The sequence below is a fragment of the Malurus melanocephalus genome, unplaced genomic scaffold (genome assembly GCF_030028575.1).
Source record: "Malurus melanocephalus ecotype Western Australia unplaced genomic scaffold, MMel_1.1 scaffold_21, whole genome shotgun sequence".
Taxonomy (NCBI): domain Eukaryota; kingdom Metazoa; phylum Chordata; class Aves; order Passeriformes; family Maluridae; genus Malurus; species Malurus melanocephalus.
Window position 1 is genome coordinate 2,652,044 of NW_026623253.1, and position 17,290 is coordinate 2,669,333.

Consider the following 17,290-nt stretch of genomic DNA (forward strand, 5'->3'; position numbering starts at 1 on the left):
CTAAAAGCATGCATTTCTCCAAGATGGTTTTCCCACCTCACCATAAAGGATCACAAGAATATGAAGTATAGCCATAAAACAGCAGTTTCCATTTCCTCTCTACAAATTCATCTGAATTCTTCCCTGTTCACTAAGCAGCAGCAGCAGGATGCTGCCTCTCAAAACTTCTGTGATGCAGTCAGACAGCATCCCTGAAAGACAGACAAAGATCCAGGGAGATTCTTCAGCTACCTGCTGCCTCTTATTGTTAATTAAGATGTTAGAACTCCTTGTCTGCATACACCGTAATTTATTAGTCTGACATGCTACACAGACTATCAGCAGTTGTCACCCAACTACCAAGGCTCTCATTTCAAACAGAAGGACAGGAGCTTTCTGGTATTTGGAAAGGAAAACAGAACAAAACAAAACAACAACAACAAAAAAAACGGGATGTAGAAGCATTTATGTTACTATTTCTTCCAGGCCGGGAGGGAGAAAGGAACAATCACTCCATCTAAGCACAGTACTACTCTCAATGAATAAGAAGGACAAGAAGGACAATCGGATGCCATTCTTCTCCCTGAGGAGGAACAAGCCCATGCGCACCAGGGAGAACTGACCAACTGGAAAGAACAAGAAAACACTTTTTATACTAAACAAACAAACAAAACCCAACCCACAGCTGTGAGGGGTAACTGCACASTGGCACAGGYTGCCCAAAGAGATTGTGGAGTCTCCATCCCTGGAGATATCCAAAAGCTGTCCAGACATGGTCCTGAGCAACCTGCTCTAGGCAGTCCTTCTTGAGGTCCTGCAGAGGCCCCTTTCAACCTYACCCATTCTGTGAAGGACACTCCAACAAGATTTCATTCATTCACCACTGCTCTAGGCTCAGCTCAGCTCAGCAACAGACACCTCCTCAGAGCAGCCTYACTGCACCAGCTCCCCTACAGAGAAAAACTGGTAAAAACACTCTCATCCCAGCAAAAACACATGGTTTCACAACGCAGTTAAACTGATCTAGGTACCAGCTGCCATGGCAAAAACTCAGTCTTGCTTTCCCACTCACTTTATTCCTAGCAACATACCCACACTCGTCTCCCAATGCTTGACCTCCACACAAGCTGAAAAAAGAATGACCCAAGGAAGGAGTTACTTGTTTTCACTAGGAGAGCAGGAATGCTTTTTTCTTTGGGGGACAGGGGCAAACAACCCTTTTAATTMGCAGCTGGGATATTCCACCAGCCCAGCCACACCGTGAGACAGCACCTTTAGACAGCCAGCAATGTGTCAAGAGAGGGCAGGGAAGGGGAACAGGGCAGCATGTGAGCAAGTGCCAAGGTCTGTCTCTGCCAGGGGACCCTGATGGCAGATCTTTGACAGGCTTTGTGGCAAGGCAGCAGGCAGAGCAGCACTGCAGGGGCTCGCTGCAGGTGACTCCCCATCACACAGAGCAAAATAAAAGGGTTCCAGGCCACCACTTTTAGCCAACAACCCTACGGGCAGGAGACTAATGAAGCCTAGCTTCCCGTGCCTTCAGGAGCGGGGCTGTCTCTGAGACTAATGACTTGACAGCCCGCTCCAGCTGGAGCTTCTCCTGCAGCTGGCAGTCATTTGGAGGCACCGCTGAAGCCCTTGAAGAAAAGGGTCTCCTTCAGTCCCCTGTCACAGCCCTGACTCAGCTACCGACTCTTCACAAGGCTTGCAGAAACTCGTTTATTTCCAAGCTCTCTACTCCTGTCAAATTTGCGTAAAATTGGCCAAAGGGCTTCCAGGTTATTCGGAAAGGGGTGGCGGAGGCAGCATGATCAGATAAGCCCTCTTTCTCTGAGAACCCAGCCTGAGGAAACACAATGAGAGGCACAGGCTGGGAATCAAAAACCACAGAGGGAAGAAGCACTAAAAAGACAAGGTAGAACAAGGCTAAGAAGGGCTTTAAAAGGGAAGACACGCACCCTGCATTTGGCACAGCAGAGGAGGAGGAACTAATTTGAGAGTTCAGGGGAATCGGCAGACAACAAAAAACCTGAACAAATTTCAGGGGCAGAGAGGGATAGGAAATGCTGCAGCTTACACTCCTTAAGCAGAAAGACCCAAATGCATGCACATGCATGCAAGTAAGCACCAGAGACAGAGGTTAAAATTCTAAACTGAACAGAAATATGAGCTTGTAACATCAGCAGAGAGAGGCCAGTCAAATTTCTATGAGTGGACAAAATTACAAACAGGTAAGGACTGTAGGAAGAGGTGGACAGAGTCATAGAAAAAGACCCCTTGTAGCCACACAAAAAGAAACCCTGAAGCTGGTAAACAGGGTAAACTCATGAGGTCACAAATAAAACTCTGTCAGAGAGGCACGACAACACAAAGACAACAGAGCTTGGAGGAAATCTTTACAGAAACAGACCAAAACTGGCTATTGCAAGGTCAATTACAAAGTCAAGAAAGGTATCTTTGATCACAACCTAGACATAGAGCAGTGGGGGGCATTAAGAAAGCCCATGYAAAATAAGTCAGAGACAGACTGAACTGGCAGAGAGCTGGGAGGCAAAAGATCCAGACAGAGCATCCCATGGGGCTTGCGGAGGACACAGCAGCTGCCAGAGGAGGAGGGGATAAAGCAGCTTTGCATTGACGGAGAGAGGCTATGAGTAGGAAAACAAATGACAAAGACCAAGGAGAATTAGTTGGGACCCTTAAGACAAGCAAAAAGGTTAGAAATTCTACCTTTGAGAAAAGCATGGAGAAGGAAAGCARGACAGAGCAAACCAACAGGTAAAAACAGACCCTCTTTTGTATGCCAGTTCTCTACATAAAGTTACTACCGTTTGAGAGGCAAATCTGAAGGTAGAGAAGGGGCTATCCAAGCTTGGGAGGAATATCAGTAACAGCATTCACTAAAGTAAAGTTAAAAGTGTTTACAAGGGACAAGCAGGGAGGGAGGAGGCCAAGCTCTGGGATGGAGAGGTCAGTGTGGTCAGAGAATTCACACTGGCCTCTCCCCACTGCATGACAGCAGGAGCAGAGGCAGTAGATGGTGGGGCTGGAGATGGGAGAGAGGGTGGAAARAGTGTCCTGGGGATAGGAGGAGATGCCACTGTGTCAGTGGTGTAAACAGCTCTGGGGCAGAAATAATGGCAAGAGGAGTGGGGGAAATCCAAGTTCAGGGTGCACAAAGAAAGCAGCACTAGGGGAGGAGAAAACCAGAAAGACCCTGAAGGGGAGGAGCAGTGCCGGCTGGAAATGAAGGCATGCAGAATGCTGGCTGGCAGGGCAGGTCCCTCTCTATGGCATGGGTGATCCRGCCACAGGGAGGGACAGCTCTGCACCCACCCACAGCATTTGCTGGAGCTGAGGGGCCCCAGCCCTCGGCACMGAGATGGGAGCTCCACACTAGAGACACAACACAGGAAGGGACRTGACCTTAACAATTGTGAGTCTCATTTGATGTACGGAGTCTGGGAAAAGCTGCAAGTTGGATTTTTTCAGGATTACAGAATCAGCTCAGCAACACCACACCTTGGGCACCAGTCCAAACAYCCTGCTGGCTCCCAGAGCAATGCGTCTCGGCATCCATGAGATGAGATGGGGCAGCACGGCCGAGAGATGCTCCAGAGGCGATACACCCTGACTTCAGCAAGAGCAGACTTGCCACTTTGTATGGCTGCAGGTTTATCTGAAGCTCTGAAAGAAAGCAGAGTCCCAGCTTCTAGAGAAACGATGTGTTTGAGGGTGACTAAACAGCATTTGTCATGAAACAAAAAAATTGTTCCTGATCAACTAAGAAAGGGAAGGGTGGGGGATGARGTAAAACTTTCCTCTGATACACCACATGAGCATCCCCCTGCYGACCCTCCCCAATGAGCAGATGTACGCAGAAGTTTTCATCCTCAGCTACTTACTTAGCAAAGCCTAGACCCCTCTGATCAGGGAGTTAAGGAAAGGCTTACACAGCTACCAGGGAGGGAGGGTTTTATTTATCTGATTTCAACATGCCCAACTTATCAGACTCTAGAGGAATTCAATTAATGAGAATAAAACTCTTGTTTGATGCAAGTCTGGAAGGGTGCAGCGGGCTGTTTTTTTTTCTGTAAATAGCTGCACCCCAGAGATTTTACACTGATTATGAGACTTAACAGCAACCGACTGATGCAAGCTGAACAGATAGAGCAGCTGCACCAGAACACCACACACGCTCCAGATCTGGCRGGGACTGATAGAGCTGGAGGAGACCAGCACAAAGCCAGGGAGAAGGGAAGGCTGCAGGGCCGGGAGGCTGGGACAGCAATCCCAAAGGAGCTGCTGAGGCCATCCCCCTCCTCACCTCCTGGCACACACTGCAGCTGGTGAGGGCTGACACTGCCTGCAGCAGCTGTGAAATGTCACCTCCCAGGACGAAGGCAAAATTCAATGTCCTCACGTGAGGTGAGGCTAGGGAACCAGGGGCAYTTGGCTGCTCCTGGGCAATGTCCCAAGGCACACAAAAGCCAGGCTGTCCCTGGCTGGGAATGTGTCCCCACGCCCACACAGCCACCTGGTGACAGCTGTGGGGCAGAAGGGCAAGGGGACAGTGGCACACGCTGCCTCAGATTCCCGCCTCAGGCCGGGTCACTCCAGGTGAAGGCGCARAGCTGTCACCTCCAGGGACACGGCTCCTGCCCTTCCTGGCAGTGTCTGTTTTCACTGGCCATGCCCTGTCACCCACAGCCACCCAGGCACCACGTTGTGCCAGGGCACAAACAGGGCACAAGCYGTCTCCCAAAGGGCTCCAGCAATCCCGAGGGCTGCCCCCAACATTTTAAATGTGGCAATGGTCACGCCTGGGCGCAGGGTGGCCTCCAGCACTGTGAAACAGGGGAAAAGAAAGAATTCTGATGGCAATATAGACTTTGGAGAGTTTTACTCAGATAATCCTCTCCTAAGGTTAGCCAGCTGGCTTTAAAGGGAACAGACGGAGGAACATTGCAAATCATTGAACTGATGGGAACCAAACACGGGGTGCAAAACTCTTCTCATACAAACGTTTCTTTTTAAATCCTGCCACCAAGATAAGCACAGCTCCCAACACCGCTCCCAGGCGGTGCTAGTCCTAGGAGATTTACTCAATGTTTATTCAATGCACATTTCTCCAAAACCCACATGCTATACCCAGCCAGGAAACCGAACAAACACCCATAATTTCCTTTGACACCTCCTAGCTACACTGTACTGACAAAAGCAACTAGAGCCATCCAGTACCATTGCACGCCAAAAAACAAAAGAGAAAAAGAACAAAAATAAAAGAAAGAATAATCTCTGTTATCTGTATTTCCTTACTAAAGGCCAAACCAGCCAGATTCCATCAGCTGGTTCAGGACAGCACCAATAACACCTCCTGACTGTATACTTGGGAAAGACATGTAGGTGTTCCCGTAGTCTACTCACACAGAAACTTCAGGAACTCTCCCCTCTCTTCCCCAAGGGAGATTCAAGACATTTGAGGTTTAACAGCTGCAACAAACAGCGTCCTCTTACTAGAGAAAATATTCAGGAACAAGATAACAGGAGACACGGTTACTGAAACAGGATGAAAACACGGAAAAAGCCTCTGGGGTCTAAGCACTGCCCTAATGACTGCAGACTGCTACTCAGAAAATCTGAATTCAAGTATACAGCTCTCATCACCACTTACAGATCAAATAGGAATAGCAAGATGCAAATCTTGCTGCCTGCAAAAGAGGTAATCTGAGATACCGTTTGTGAGCAACCCGCTAGCAGTGCCACAGCCCCTGCAAACACAGAGAAATAAAAACTTGCAAATGCCCTTGATCTTGCATTCATTCCCCAGTAGATTACCATGCTGAACCCAAACATCACCACTTTAATGTCTGGAGCAGTTGAGGGCACAGTTATTATTACACATGAAGTAGCAAGGGTATGTATTCTCTATTCAAATTCAATTGCAGACATGGCAGATGGGTTAAAAAGATGGGTTAGAAGAAAAATAATGCCGACTATTCTCCTTTAAAATAGTTTTAAGACCAATATCTTACTTATTTCACAGCCAAGAGATAAAGCAATTCTGCAAAGCCATCTCAAAATTAGCAGATATATTTTCCCTTTACACTAGAAAAGAATGCAGATGCTAAACCTATTATAAAGACAGCAAAGTGTCATCAGAGCAAAGAAGGCAAAAATAGCATAAGTTATCTCTAAGATGACTAAGCAAATGGATTTTCAAAAATATGCTTTCAAATACGACACCCTTTTCTTGGAGCTGCATACATCCGTTTAGCTTTGTTAATTTCTCAATTCTTTCTTTTGATAATTTATTTTTGGCCTCCCACTAGCATATTTCCCCAGAAGCCTCACTTCACCCTACCCACACTCAACATTTGCATCCACATACGGAGGATGATTTAGAAAATGATGCTGATCACCCCAGTAACTATGGAGAATCTCTACTGCAGCATTTTTAGGATCACGTACATGTATTTCTTTCACATCTGGCAAACTGGACTCCCGCTGCCTCCCACCCTCATTTCTAACCCCTCCTCATCATCCCCACTTATCCCAGGGATCTTCATGACTCCACTGGTACCTTCCAGGAGTGATGAACTCTCTTTTCTCATGKGACCCTTGCTCCCATTGTTTTTGCAGGTAAGAAACAGCCCACCTCTTTCCCAAGCCAGTGCCAGGAGGAGCAGGAAGCTGCATGATGCCACCTCAGGAAGTCAGAGGAAGAGGGAGCAATCAGAGGAATAGGGGCAGCAGAGCCAAGTACTGCACCTGCAGCTGGGGTGGGGGCCACATTCCCTAGCATATCTCTTTAGCACACGTTCTGCCAGCACCCAGGTTTAGAGGCTGTTGGCCCCAGCTACGGCCATGCTCTGCTGCACATCACCCTCCTCCACAAACACCCAGATATCTCTGCAAGGAAAATTACCCTTCCCTCAGATTACATCTCTTTAGGGACTTACTTGGCATCCACACAACTGCAGGCTCTGGTTATCTGCATTTCTGAGGTAACAGCAGTAGTTGGTGCTTGGCCAAGCCGCCCACCGAGCCGTTTTCCTGCCACACCGAAGCCCTGCATATGGCTCTCCTCTGACTCTTGCTCACAGAGGGATGGGTACTCTAAAGAGGGCAATTAAACATTGGGATGGGCTGCCCCGGGGAGCTGGTGGAGTCACTCCCACAAASGTGTCTAAGTGCCACTGGACACAGCACTCAGTGCCATGGTCTGCTTGACATGGTGGTGTTTGGTCACAGGTTGGACTGCATGATCTCAGAGAGCTTTTCCAGCCAAATTGAGTCTGTGATTCTGAGACAGCTCCTGCTGCCTGCCCTGTCTGCTGCCAGGAACCCAGCCCTCATCCTCCAGGAGCCAAGCACAAAGCCCTGGGATCCCCTTCCCAGCAAGTGGGCATCCAAGGCTCAAATCCATTACACCGAGATCATCAGGATGCTTTTAGTAACATATCCCAGTGGATCTGCTAGAGCAGCTATCAGGCATTTGACACACTGCAAATCTTTCCTCACACTCGCCTCTGTCACCCCTACACCCTCCCACAAAAAAAAAAAAAGACAGACTAAAAAACCAGGGGGATCCAGATGAGAACCGGAAGGGTGATAACAGCTTAGCAGGGGCAGGCTTCTGAGAAGAGGTGACAGACCTCTTTGAGATCAGCTCCTCACCTCCTCTACACTACCCCATGCTGTTCAGGGCAATCTCAGATTGCTTTCCCTGTTGTTCCAGGAGGAAAGAAAACCTCCTTCCCATGACACATTTGCAGCCACATTCTTCCCTGCAAAGACTGAAAGAAAATTAGCCCAAGCACCAGGCCCAGGCACAAATCAAAATAACCACTGCAGTGCGTCCTGCTCTTCCTTCATTTGATGGTCACAGGGCAGCCAAGGTCCTGCCAGGCTCCGTGGAAGCCCCCAAGACAAGGCAAACATGCAGCATCCCCATGTGCACAGCAACTGGCAGTATTCATCCTTTATTATAAAGTTATTCCATTCAAAAAGTAAGCGGGGCGATCTCCCAAGACTTGTCCTGCAAAGGCAGAGGAAGCCACGGTGGAAGGAAGTTTTTAGCTTGCTTCTGCCACCCCCAGCAGCAGAGGGAGGTGTATTTCCAAGGACATCATGGGAGGGCTCTCACTATGGTGGACAAAGCGGTTAACCTGCATCTGCAAAGGGACACTGAGGGCACAACTGCAAAATTCAAGAAGAGTAGATGAGGTGTAAAAGCAGCAGAAACTAGGAAATAAAAAGAAAAACTAGCTATCTCAGGCAAGATTTATACACTTACAAGAAGTATGATAATATGATAAGATCCATCYATGCTCTAATGACAATGGCAGTAACTGAGAGATCACCTCAGAACACACCTCTCCTCATATCAAGGCAAGGGCAAGAGGTGGAAGAAAAAGCAACGTGCAAAGAGARAAGCATGTTTTGATATCTAAATATGAAGATGAGCAGGCAGATTTACACCCTCCTTGTTGCCCTTTGGACTCTGGACAACTTTTGCCCCTGTGCAGCACAGGTATCTGAGGCTGAACTCTGAGTCCTACTCGCAGGAGAGGCACCAGAAGCCGATCTTTTTCAAGTACAACTCATTTACGGCAGAAAGGAGTCAGTGCTGGGCGAACTTCAAGCACTTGGCAGCTGCACACTCTAGATTAGATTAAACTGCCAGGTAGCTCATGGCATGGGACTGATTAGAGGTAACAGCTCCGAACATGCCAGCGACCCATAGATTAACTGTGCTGTCCTAACACTGATGGCTGGGGTGAATCACAGCAGCTCCACGGCACAGTCACACGGGCTGTGCCCCATGAGCATAAAGGGCTGACAAGAAGAGCCCTTGTTCACACAGAATAAGCAGGAGAGCTTGTGTAGGTAAGTAACACCACGGAGCTCCAAGTAAAATCAATTTTCTTCTTTTTCTAACACCAAGAGTGAAATCAATCAGGGCATAACAATCTCTTCCATGCTACRTTTTCTTCCAGGTGTAAGAAAAAAAAGCAACCTGTTTGCTTAYAGACAGCAAGGGAGACCTCAGCCCTAACACTCCGTATTTCCTCCCCCAAAAATCCCATGACACCTTTTAAGCTACTCTCTCTACTTCAAGGAGCCAATAAGGGAGACACAGTGACTTGCTTACAGTATATCCCAAGTCAGAAGAAAGCACTGGAATTTGCACRCTGAGACTCCTGCTGTAGGCGCCGGATAACACTGCAGGCATAAAGGTCAAACCCYTCAGCAGGAGCTCTCAAGATATTGTCTGCAGGCCACAAGCAGCCAGCAGAAAGCTGGGGGATGGCACTACGCCAGCCCAGCTTCCCTTGGTATCCATGTCCTTCCCCGAAAAGCGCCTTAGCACCTGGCGGGGCGGTTAAGCAATCATCCCCCGCAAGACAGAGCAAACATCCCTCCTCTGTAATGGGATTAGACAGCAGAGCGGGGAGACGGGTACGGGAACCTCCAGGAGAGGAAAGCAAAGCTTGACAGTGTATTCAGGAGGGTGGAAGGAGCTGAGGGCCAAGGATGCATGAGAGGAGAAGGAGCAGAAAGCACCAAGCCAGGGAGATGAGATGAGATGAGATGATACAGTGAGACGGGGTAGAGCACTCTGAAAGCACACCAGAGATAAACGCATTCAGATAATTGCTCAGAGCGGAATAAATATTGTAAGTACTATAATTACCTTGAATACTTTACCAAGCTCTAAGAAGAAACACGACTAGAAAAGAGGCTGGCACACACATGCTTGTTGGGAAGCTCCTATTTCACGCCATCAAGAGGGAACCAACAAGGCCTGACACCCAGGTTGGTAATTTCAGGTTGGCAGCCAGCCAGAGCCCTTTGGCTAGATCCTAGGTACTGGGTAACTCRAGTTAATAAATGCCAGATTCCAGCGGTGTGATTTTCCAGAGTATTGAGCTTCTGGATGACTTCTGGCAACAAACAATTGCTTTCTCATACTCATACTCAAGGTCCAGGTTCCGTTTCAGAGAGATTTGGAAGAACCCAGGCAGATTCCCATGTTCGTGGTGGTGATGCTGAACAGAAACAAAATGATTAATCCAAGATGACAAAATCTCAATTTATCTAAGCAGCCAAATCTTAATAACCTTGCTGTCATGAGAGATTAGAGACCTTCTTTCCCAAAGAAGCAACCAAAATCATTGCTATTCTGGGGCTCAGTGTCTCATCTTCAAGCCTCCATTTCACTAAAACTTCAGAAAGTACCCATTTCACAGCAGCCTGGGCCAGTGTTGAGCTCCTCTCAAACTCAAAACAGAAACTGAGCGCCACAGAATCTGTTGAAAAATTGATCTACCTCAACCCCTTCTCCCATCTCCCTTTGACAAGCTTATCAACTCCCATACAAAGCCCAAAAGCCATAAAAGTGACAGTGGGCCTCAGGCAGACACATCAGGAATGCAATGCAGCAGGAACAACCACCATGAAAGCAAACAAAAAAAACCAAAACTCCCCAGATGCACCACCATTCCCTGTTATCCCCCCAGAAATCACAATGACCCTAGAGGGGAACACACCTGCTGGGAAGACAGAGCTTTTGYGGGAAAATTATAGAATGCCAGGCAAATGAAACAAATTCCAGACTTAYGGCATTAGTTAAAAACCCCCCAAAACTTAGCAGGGCAACAACAGCTATCAAAAATCACCTCCCAACACGTCAGAGCCTGATGAAGTGATGAAAATGTTTTGCAAGGGGCAGAAAAACAATATCCAGAACAACCAAAGCAAATAACTGGCATTAATGAAATGCTTGACAGTGCTAATGGCCGTGCAGCTGCCCCACGTGGTGTTCTGGATCCCAACAGGGCCACCTTTGACACCAGAAACTGTGTTGGAATCTCCATAWTTCAGCACTTCGGCAGCAACCCCATTTCCTCCTGAGTAGCAAAGTCTAAAGTCTGCCAGAATCAGAAGAGACAGCAGAAGTGCTAGATGATTTTTCAAGTCCCAGATGGAATCAATATCTTGTTGGGAAAGAAGTCAGCCAGGAGGAGTGGTTAGTACACTGCTCAGGAGCAAGACAAATATGGACAGATCCTCACTGTCTCATTTTCTTTTGTACTCAGGAATCTTTGACACTTGGAAAGCTATGGGCATGCTGTAAGGCCCAACATTTGGCAAGATCGATCTTCTTGAGCCTGTTCTCCTCCATCTTTCTCATCAGTTGAGTTCTTCACCTTCCTTCTCCTCCTAWTGCTTTTCCTTGGCTCATCTTTATTACAGCCTGGAGACAAGAAGGCTCCAGGGAAACATCACTGCAGCCTTTCAGTAGTCAAAGAGGGCTTATAAAAAAGATGGAGAACAACTTTACAGACAGCCAGTGAAGGGACAAGGGGGAGCAGTTTTAAATGAGAAAAGGGGAGATTTAGCTTAGACTTTAGGAGGAAATCCTTTGCTCAGAGGATGCTGAGGCACAGGTTGCCTAGAGAAGCTGTGGATGTCCCAGGATCAATGAGCTCAAAGCCAGGTTGGATGGGCCCCAAACAGCCTGGTGTAGCGGGTGGCATCCCTGGCCATGGCAGGTAGGGGGTGTGGATGTAGATGATCTTTAAGATCCCTTCCAACCTAAATCATTCCATCAGTCTGTCATCCTTTTCCCACTCTTTCATTTAACAGTGCACCACTTCTTCCTTCCTKGTGGATCATTGCCCAGTAAGAACTGGGAATGGACTTAGAAACACCAAGGAATCACCAGCACCAGAACAAAATCAGGAAAGAGGAGCCATAGGAGGGTTCAGGCAGTGGTTTCAGCCAGAAACTACAGATTGAAACCAAGCAGGACAGAGCAGGTAGCCTCTGTCAGGAGCTGCTGTGTCAAACACTGGACTCACTGCAGGGCTGAGTAAGGGGTCACACACCCTCGGATCCACAGCAATGAGGCCCTGGGGCACGGAGCACACACACCCCAGCACACTGGGTAACCCAGCCAGATGAACTCACCATGCCCTCCAGCCACCTGCCTCCTCAGCACCCCCCTTCCCTTGGGACCCCCCAAACATCTGCAGGACCACATGAAAAATTCATCTACCTTCATGTCAGACACACACACTCGTAGTTCCTCTGTGTATTTACTGGGTTTGCCAARTAACCTTTGAGATCAATCAAGTCCCTCCATCCATCTGATCCCAGCCTGACCGGTACCCTCCCCTGCCTGCCACACGGGGAACATCTCCTTTCAGGAGCGTCTCTGCTTTTTGCTGTTTCTGTAACTACTGCACAGCAATGGTACAAAAGTCTTGAGTGTCAAAGCCTTTCCCTTTCCAAAAAAGGCTTCCCATCCCTTAGCTGAGATGGTTTTGTGCTCATGTTCAATTACTGAAACGTGACTGTAGCAACAGCAMGCAAAGCAAGACTTCCTTTTGTCTCATTGCCACTTGCTAATTAAACCTAACCAGAAAAAGCTTAATACTTACATAATTTGAAACACATTCCTGGTGGAGACATGGTGAGCAACAGGTTCAATGTGGAAATGACATATATGCACAGACACACCCCAGACCCACTGAAGGCAGCTASAGACTCAATTTCTTTGCCTTGTAATGTGATCAAACCTAGCTCTGTCAGGAAAGGCTCCATTTTAGCCTCTCCATGGCTGATAAGAAACAGATGCTAAACGTCTCCTAATATCCTAACACACAGAACTATTCCTTAAGAAGATTTTATACAACTAGGAAAGAAATGCCAATATGAAAATGGAGTCAAAACCAATTTAGCAGGTTATCATTAAGAAGTATTAAGGAACTTCAAAGCCAGAGGCAAACCACAATACGGCAGTTATCCAGACACTGGCTGGAGGGCCTAAACATCCCCRATACCAGCAGACAAGTCAAATCATGAGCTGAGGAACACCAGCAACATGAAGAAAACCCTATTGTGCTGGAAAATCTTCCCTTTCTTTTCAGGTGATTTTCCTGGTGCTTTAAGTTCCTGGGCCGGGTCTGCAGATTGCTGACTATCAGACAGCAAAGAGACTCTTTCAGGTTACAGAACTCTGATTCACCCGAGGCAAACCAATGAAAACACCTCTGGCTTCAAACTAGACTGTATAACCTTTTAGTCAATGGCTGAACCCATGCCTGATTTTGTCAGGATAAGAAAGAAACCAAGAGAGACCAAAAGAAAAAACTTTCAAAGATTTTTTTTTTTCAGAAAAGAAAATTTCCTGGTAAAAAACCCAACTCAACAAGCCTCCCAACACTGAAGCAATGTTCTCTTTATGACCCTGTCTCTCCCACCCCCTTCCCTGTGGTCTGCAGCACTGTTTATTCTGCCTTTCACTTTATATAATGGGTCTGGTAGAAGTGTTCTAAGTACACATTCGATTTGCAATAAAAACTGCTTTAATAAAGAGATCTAACTTGACGGAAGGTCAACTAAAAGACAACAATTCGCATAAACCAAAACCTCCTGTGTAAATAAACAGGATTTGCAGGAGCCTCAGGATGTCAGACAGTCTGGCCAAGACTGCAGAGAGGGAGCCTGCCCATGAAGAATTAYGTTTGGGGATGCACAAGAGTGGAGCCTGCCAGCTTGGCTCTAATGGCTGCAGCAGCCTCCCACCTTGGTGAAACCCAGAGAGCCACGTGCAGAAAGAAGACAATGGCCAAGGCCACCTGCAGAGCCCTCGTCCAGCACGTGCCCCAAATAAAACAGGGTTCCAGCCCACCCCAGCACACTCGGGCTTGGTCCAGGTCCGGCACTGCACTCTGCAGTGATCCYGAGGCAGCAAATGCAGGCGCGAGGGCAGCGGAATTGGCTCGCAAAACGAAGCTCGCGGCGAAGCACTTTGGGCAGACGCAGATGGAGGAAGCTCGATCTTGGCCACCGCTGCTAACAATGCATCAAGGAGCAGATGAGGCGCCAGCAACATTGCTGGGCTGCTAGCTGTGGTAAACAAAAACAGCCCTAAACCCCCTGTGYGCAAACACCCACTACACTGTTTTCTCCATATGCTCCCCTCCAGCCAAGCAGCCTTCGGGTCTACTGCACCCAGGCTGGAGTGTCAGCCATTGGCCCCTCAGCCCGTGGGCCTGGGCAGGCAGCAGGAGAGCAGGARGGTGCAGGAGCAGAACTCCTGAGCGGCAGCCAACTGCCCACTGCTGCTTCCCAGCCAGCAACCCACTCCTTCTGGGAGACAGAACATTACCCCTTCCTTCTCCAAGAGTCACCTCGGCGTGGTTATTTCACTCCAACGTGCCTTTTACAAGTGAGCTTCGGTTTCAAGACCTTACGCATGCTCTGCTCCCCTCTAGGAATCGCAAATAAATCACCAATTACTATGCATGAATAGAGAGAGGAAGAGGGTAATGAGTCTATGTACATATATACATATGCAATGTTTGAACACAAAGAACCGTAAATTGCATTCACAGGTGGTATTCTGGAGACTGCAAGAGACTCAAAAGCAGAACTATTCATAAACCAGTTGCTGACATGAATGAGTTCAGCATTCCCCAGAAGCCTATTGTGTTTCCTATATATTACACTATAAATATGAGGAGTATCAAACTTTGCATCCCTGCAAAAAAAAGGAGGTAAATCTTGCAACTACACATAGGATTAGCACTGGCTGGCACAAGTATTAATGGTCTCATTGCTGCATGAGGATTATTTACAGCACTTGCTCTATTTTCCCATTTTGTACTTGCTGTGATGAAGTGCCACTTGTTTAAAGAACCCTGTAACAAACACTGCAGCAAGAGGGGGGAAAAACCAGCAGAGATCTACAAATGTTACACCCACATGCCAGATGTGGGTTTTCAGACCCTGGTTTCACAGTTACTTGGATTTTGGTAGGTAGTTGACGCTCGATATATTAAAWCACCCACCTTCTCTTCCCATAACCACAGTTCCTCCTTCAGTGATTTTACGAGTTTGCAGAATGAAAGAATGAGCTGCATTTCTTTTTCTGCATATTTGACCCATAGCATCTTATCCCCATATTCTAGCATTAACATTACTTGTTTGGAAAGCAAGTCCTTTTCTAGTCAGTCAGATTTATGTTACAAAAGAGGTATTTTTATTCCACTAAGTCAAATGATGTCTCAGTTTTACAAGGGGCAACAGAAAGCACTGCTGTGTGACTCGTGGCTTTGAGGCACTGTCACACATGCCCAGCTTTATTAAAATTGGCAGCTGGGCAAGCGCGGACCAACCGGCTAAAGAAGACCAGGTGAAAAGAAGGAAAAGTAACTCCAGGCACACATGTGGTACCTCCTACCCTTAATATCAGCCTCACGCTCAGCACAAGGAGGCCAGCASAATGTTTTTACGAACTAAATACATCCACGGGATTTGGGGACCACTGAAAAGCAACAGATCCGGCAAGGCGACAGATGACAGCTCGCAGCTCGACCCCCGGGGAGGATGAAGGCAGGTTAGAGCCAGTTTTAGGTCAAAGGCAGAAAGCTAATTCCTGCAAGCAGGGGGTCGGGGCGGCTAGGCAGCGGGCCAGGCTCCGGCCGAGGACCAGCACGGGGTGCGGAGCGCAGGGATGGCGGGTCCCAGCGGCGGGGAGCCCTCGGCAGCAGAAGGGATGCCCTCGGCAGGAGCAGGGATGCCCTGGGCAGGAGCAGGGATGCCCTCGGCAGGAGCAGGGAGGGATGCCCTCTGCTGCTCCTCCGCCGCAGCAGCTGGGCGTGCTCCGGAGCGCGCCCCGACCCACAGACCCGAGCGCTCCATATTAGGAATCCCTAATCCAGAATGGTGTTATTGTTCTTCAACRGCAGAGATGCAGCGTGCGAAGCCAAGGCAGCGAGCGCTGTGCCCTTCGCCTACACCCATCTTGCGGGCTACGACAACCTCCYTGCACTCAAGGAGCAGAGGCACCCTGCATAAACTTAGCTTGGAGATGGCCTTTTTTTTTGTCCCAGGGAACCCAAGTAAGCAAGCTAGTGGTTAGGGGAAGTTTGAACCATCTCCAAAACCATTTCAGAGAGTTCTGTCTCTTTCTCTCTTTGCTAAAGACAGGCAGAGCACATGAAAAAAACATACACACACAAATTACAGACATGGAAGCGTAACTGCAATTCTAGCACAGATCTCGTTTCTAAATTGGCAGAGTAGGTATGTATGTGACAATTCTCAAGACAGTAAAATTGCCAGCCTTGCCGCTTCTTCCTTCAATAGCATTAATGCCAGCAGAAAATCATACCAATGAAAAGGCAAATCAAAACAGCTCTGAGGTTGCTCTGTACATACACAGGCAAAAAGCAGCATGAGGGTGCTGTGTCGTATTTTCCACAAATGTTCCTATCAACTCATCAGCACTTAAGCCTGGCACATGGTTTGCAGCAAAAAAGCGTAAGTGGCATTTGAATTGTCTTGTATTCTGCTTTCCCCAAATTTGTAGGAAGGAATCTTGCATTGCTACAGCATCTCTCACCCAGCACTGGGATCCCAAAGGACTTTACAGAACTGCACACAGTCATCCCTGGGGCAAGCACTTGTGGGACAGGACAGAACCACACGTTTAACGGTTCACGGGGTACAAAACGCAGGCAAGAGAGGGGACTCCAGGAGGAGTTTGAGAGGCAGCACAAAGCAATCAAATTGCATTTCACGGCAGCAGGGACTGCCTTCCCTCTACATTTCAACGCTCTCTTCGAGAGCCAAGCACAGCACTTTGTTTCTGCAGCCTACCTTACCCCAGGCTGTCATTGTGCAAGCTCAGCACAGACCCGTGTTAACTCCCTACCCTCACGGTTCCCCTCCGAGACACCCGCCGATCCCAGCAGCAGCCCTGGACGGCCGCTCGCTTCCAAAGTTGTAGCCGGAGCCCAGCGCGGAGCTGCCACTGCCCGCTGCTCCCACCGCTCCCACGCCCCGGCCGGAGCCCGCGCCGCGCCCCGGGGCACGGCGAGCAACGGTCACCGGGGTGCTGCGGGTAGAGGTGAAACCCTGATTTATTTTACGCATATAGATATATAGCTATTTACATGGGGATTTTTTGCCACTCCTCCCTCCCAAACACAGGAGCAGCGCGAGCAGTGGCAACTCGCGGGGACAGGCGCTTGACATCACCAAGGTGTGCTCCTCCTGGACACCCGGCGAAGGACGGCGCCCATCGAGGGTCCCGTCCCGACCCGACCCGCCCGGGGTCACCCGCGCTGTCCCGTTCCGCCCCTCCTCGCCGGCGACGGGCACTTACCGAGGAGCAGCAGGGAGGCGAGCTGCGGCCGCAGGGTCCGCATGGCTGCCGGGGCGCGGGGCGGCGGCCGCCCTTACCTCCCGCCGCGGGGCGCCGCGGGGCGCCGGCTCCCGGGGCAGGCGT

The 17,290-nt window shown here is 48.8% G+C and overlaps 1 protein-coding gene across 3 annotated transcripts in view; it reads right to left on the reverse strand.

Annotated features, from left to right (window-relative positions):
• The window catches only part of IGSF3 (immunoglobulin superfamily member 3), an 89,409-nt gene extending 72,125 nt beyond the window's left edge, over positions 1-17,284 (reverse strand). For 2 of the 3 annotated variants that reach the window (XM_057389955.1, XM_057389953.1), the window contains exon 1: positions 17,168-17,284. In XM_057389955.1, the coding sequence (XP_057245938.1) occupies positions 17,168-17,210 (43 nt within the window). In that variant the 5' untranslated portion in view covers positions 17,211-17,284. Of the gene's footprint in view, positions 1-818; positions 838-17,167 lie in introns of those variants that run through there. The other variant, XM_057389954.1, reaches the window with a different exon arrangement.
• Between the last annotated feature and the right edge of the window lie 6 nt (positions 17,285-17,290).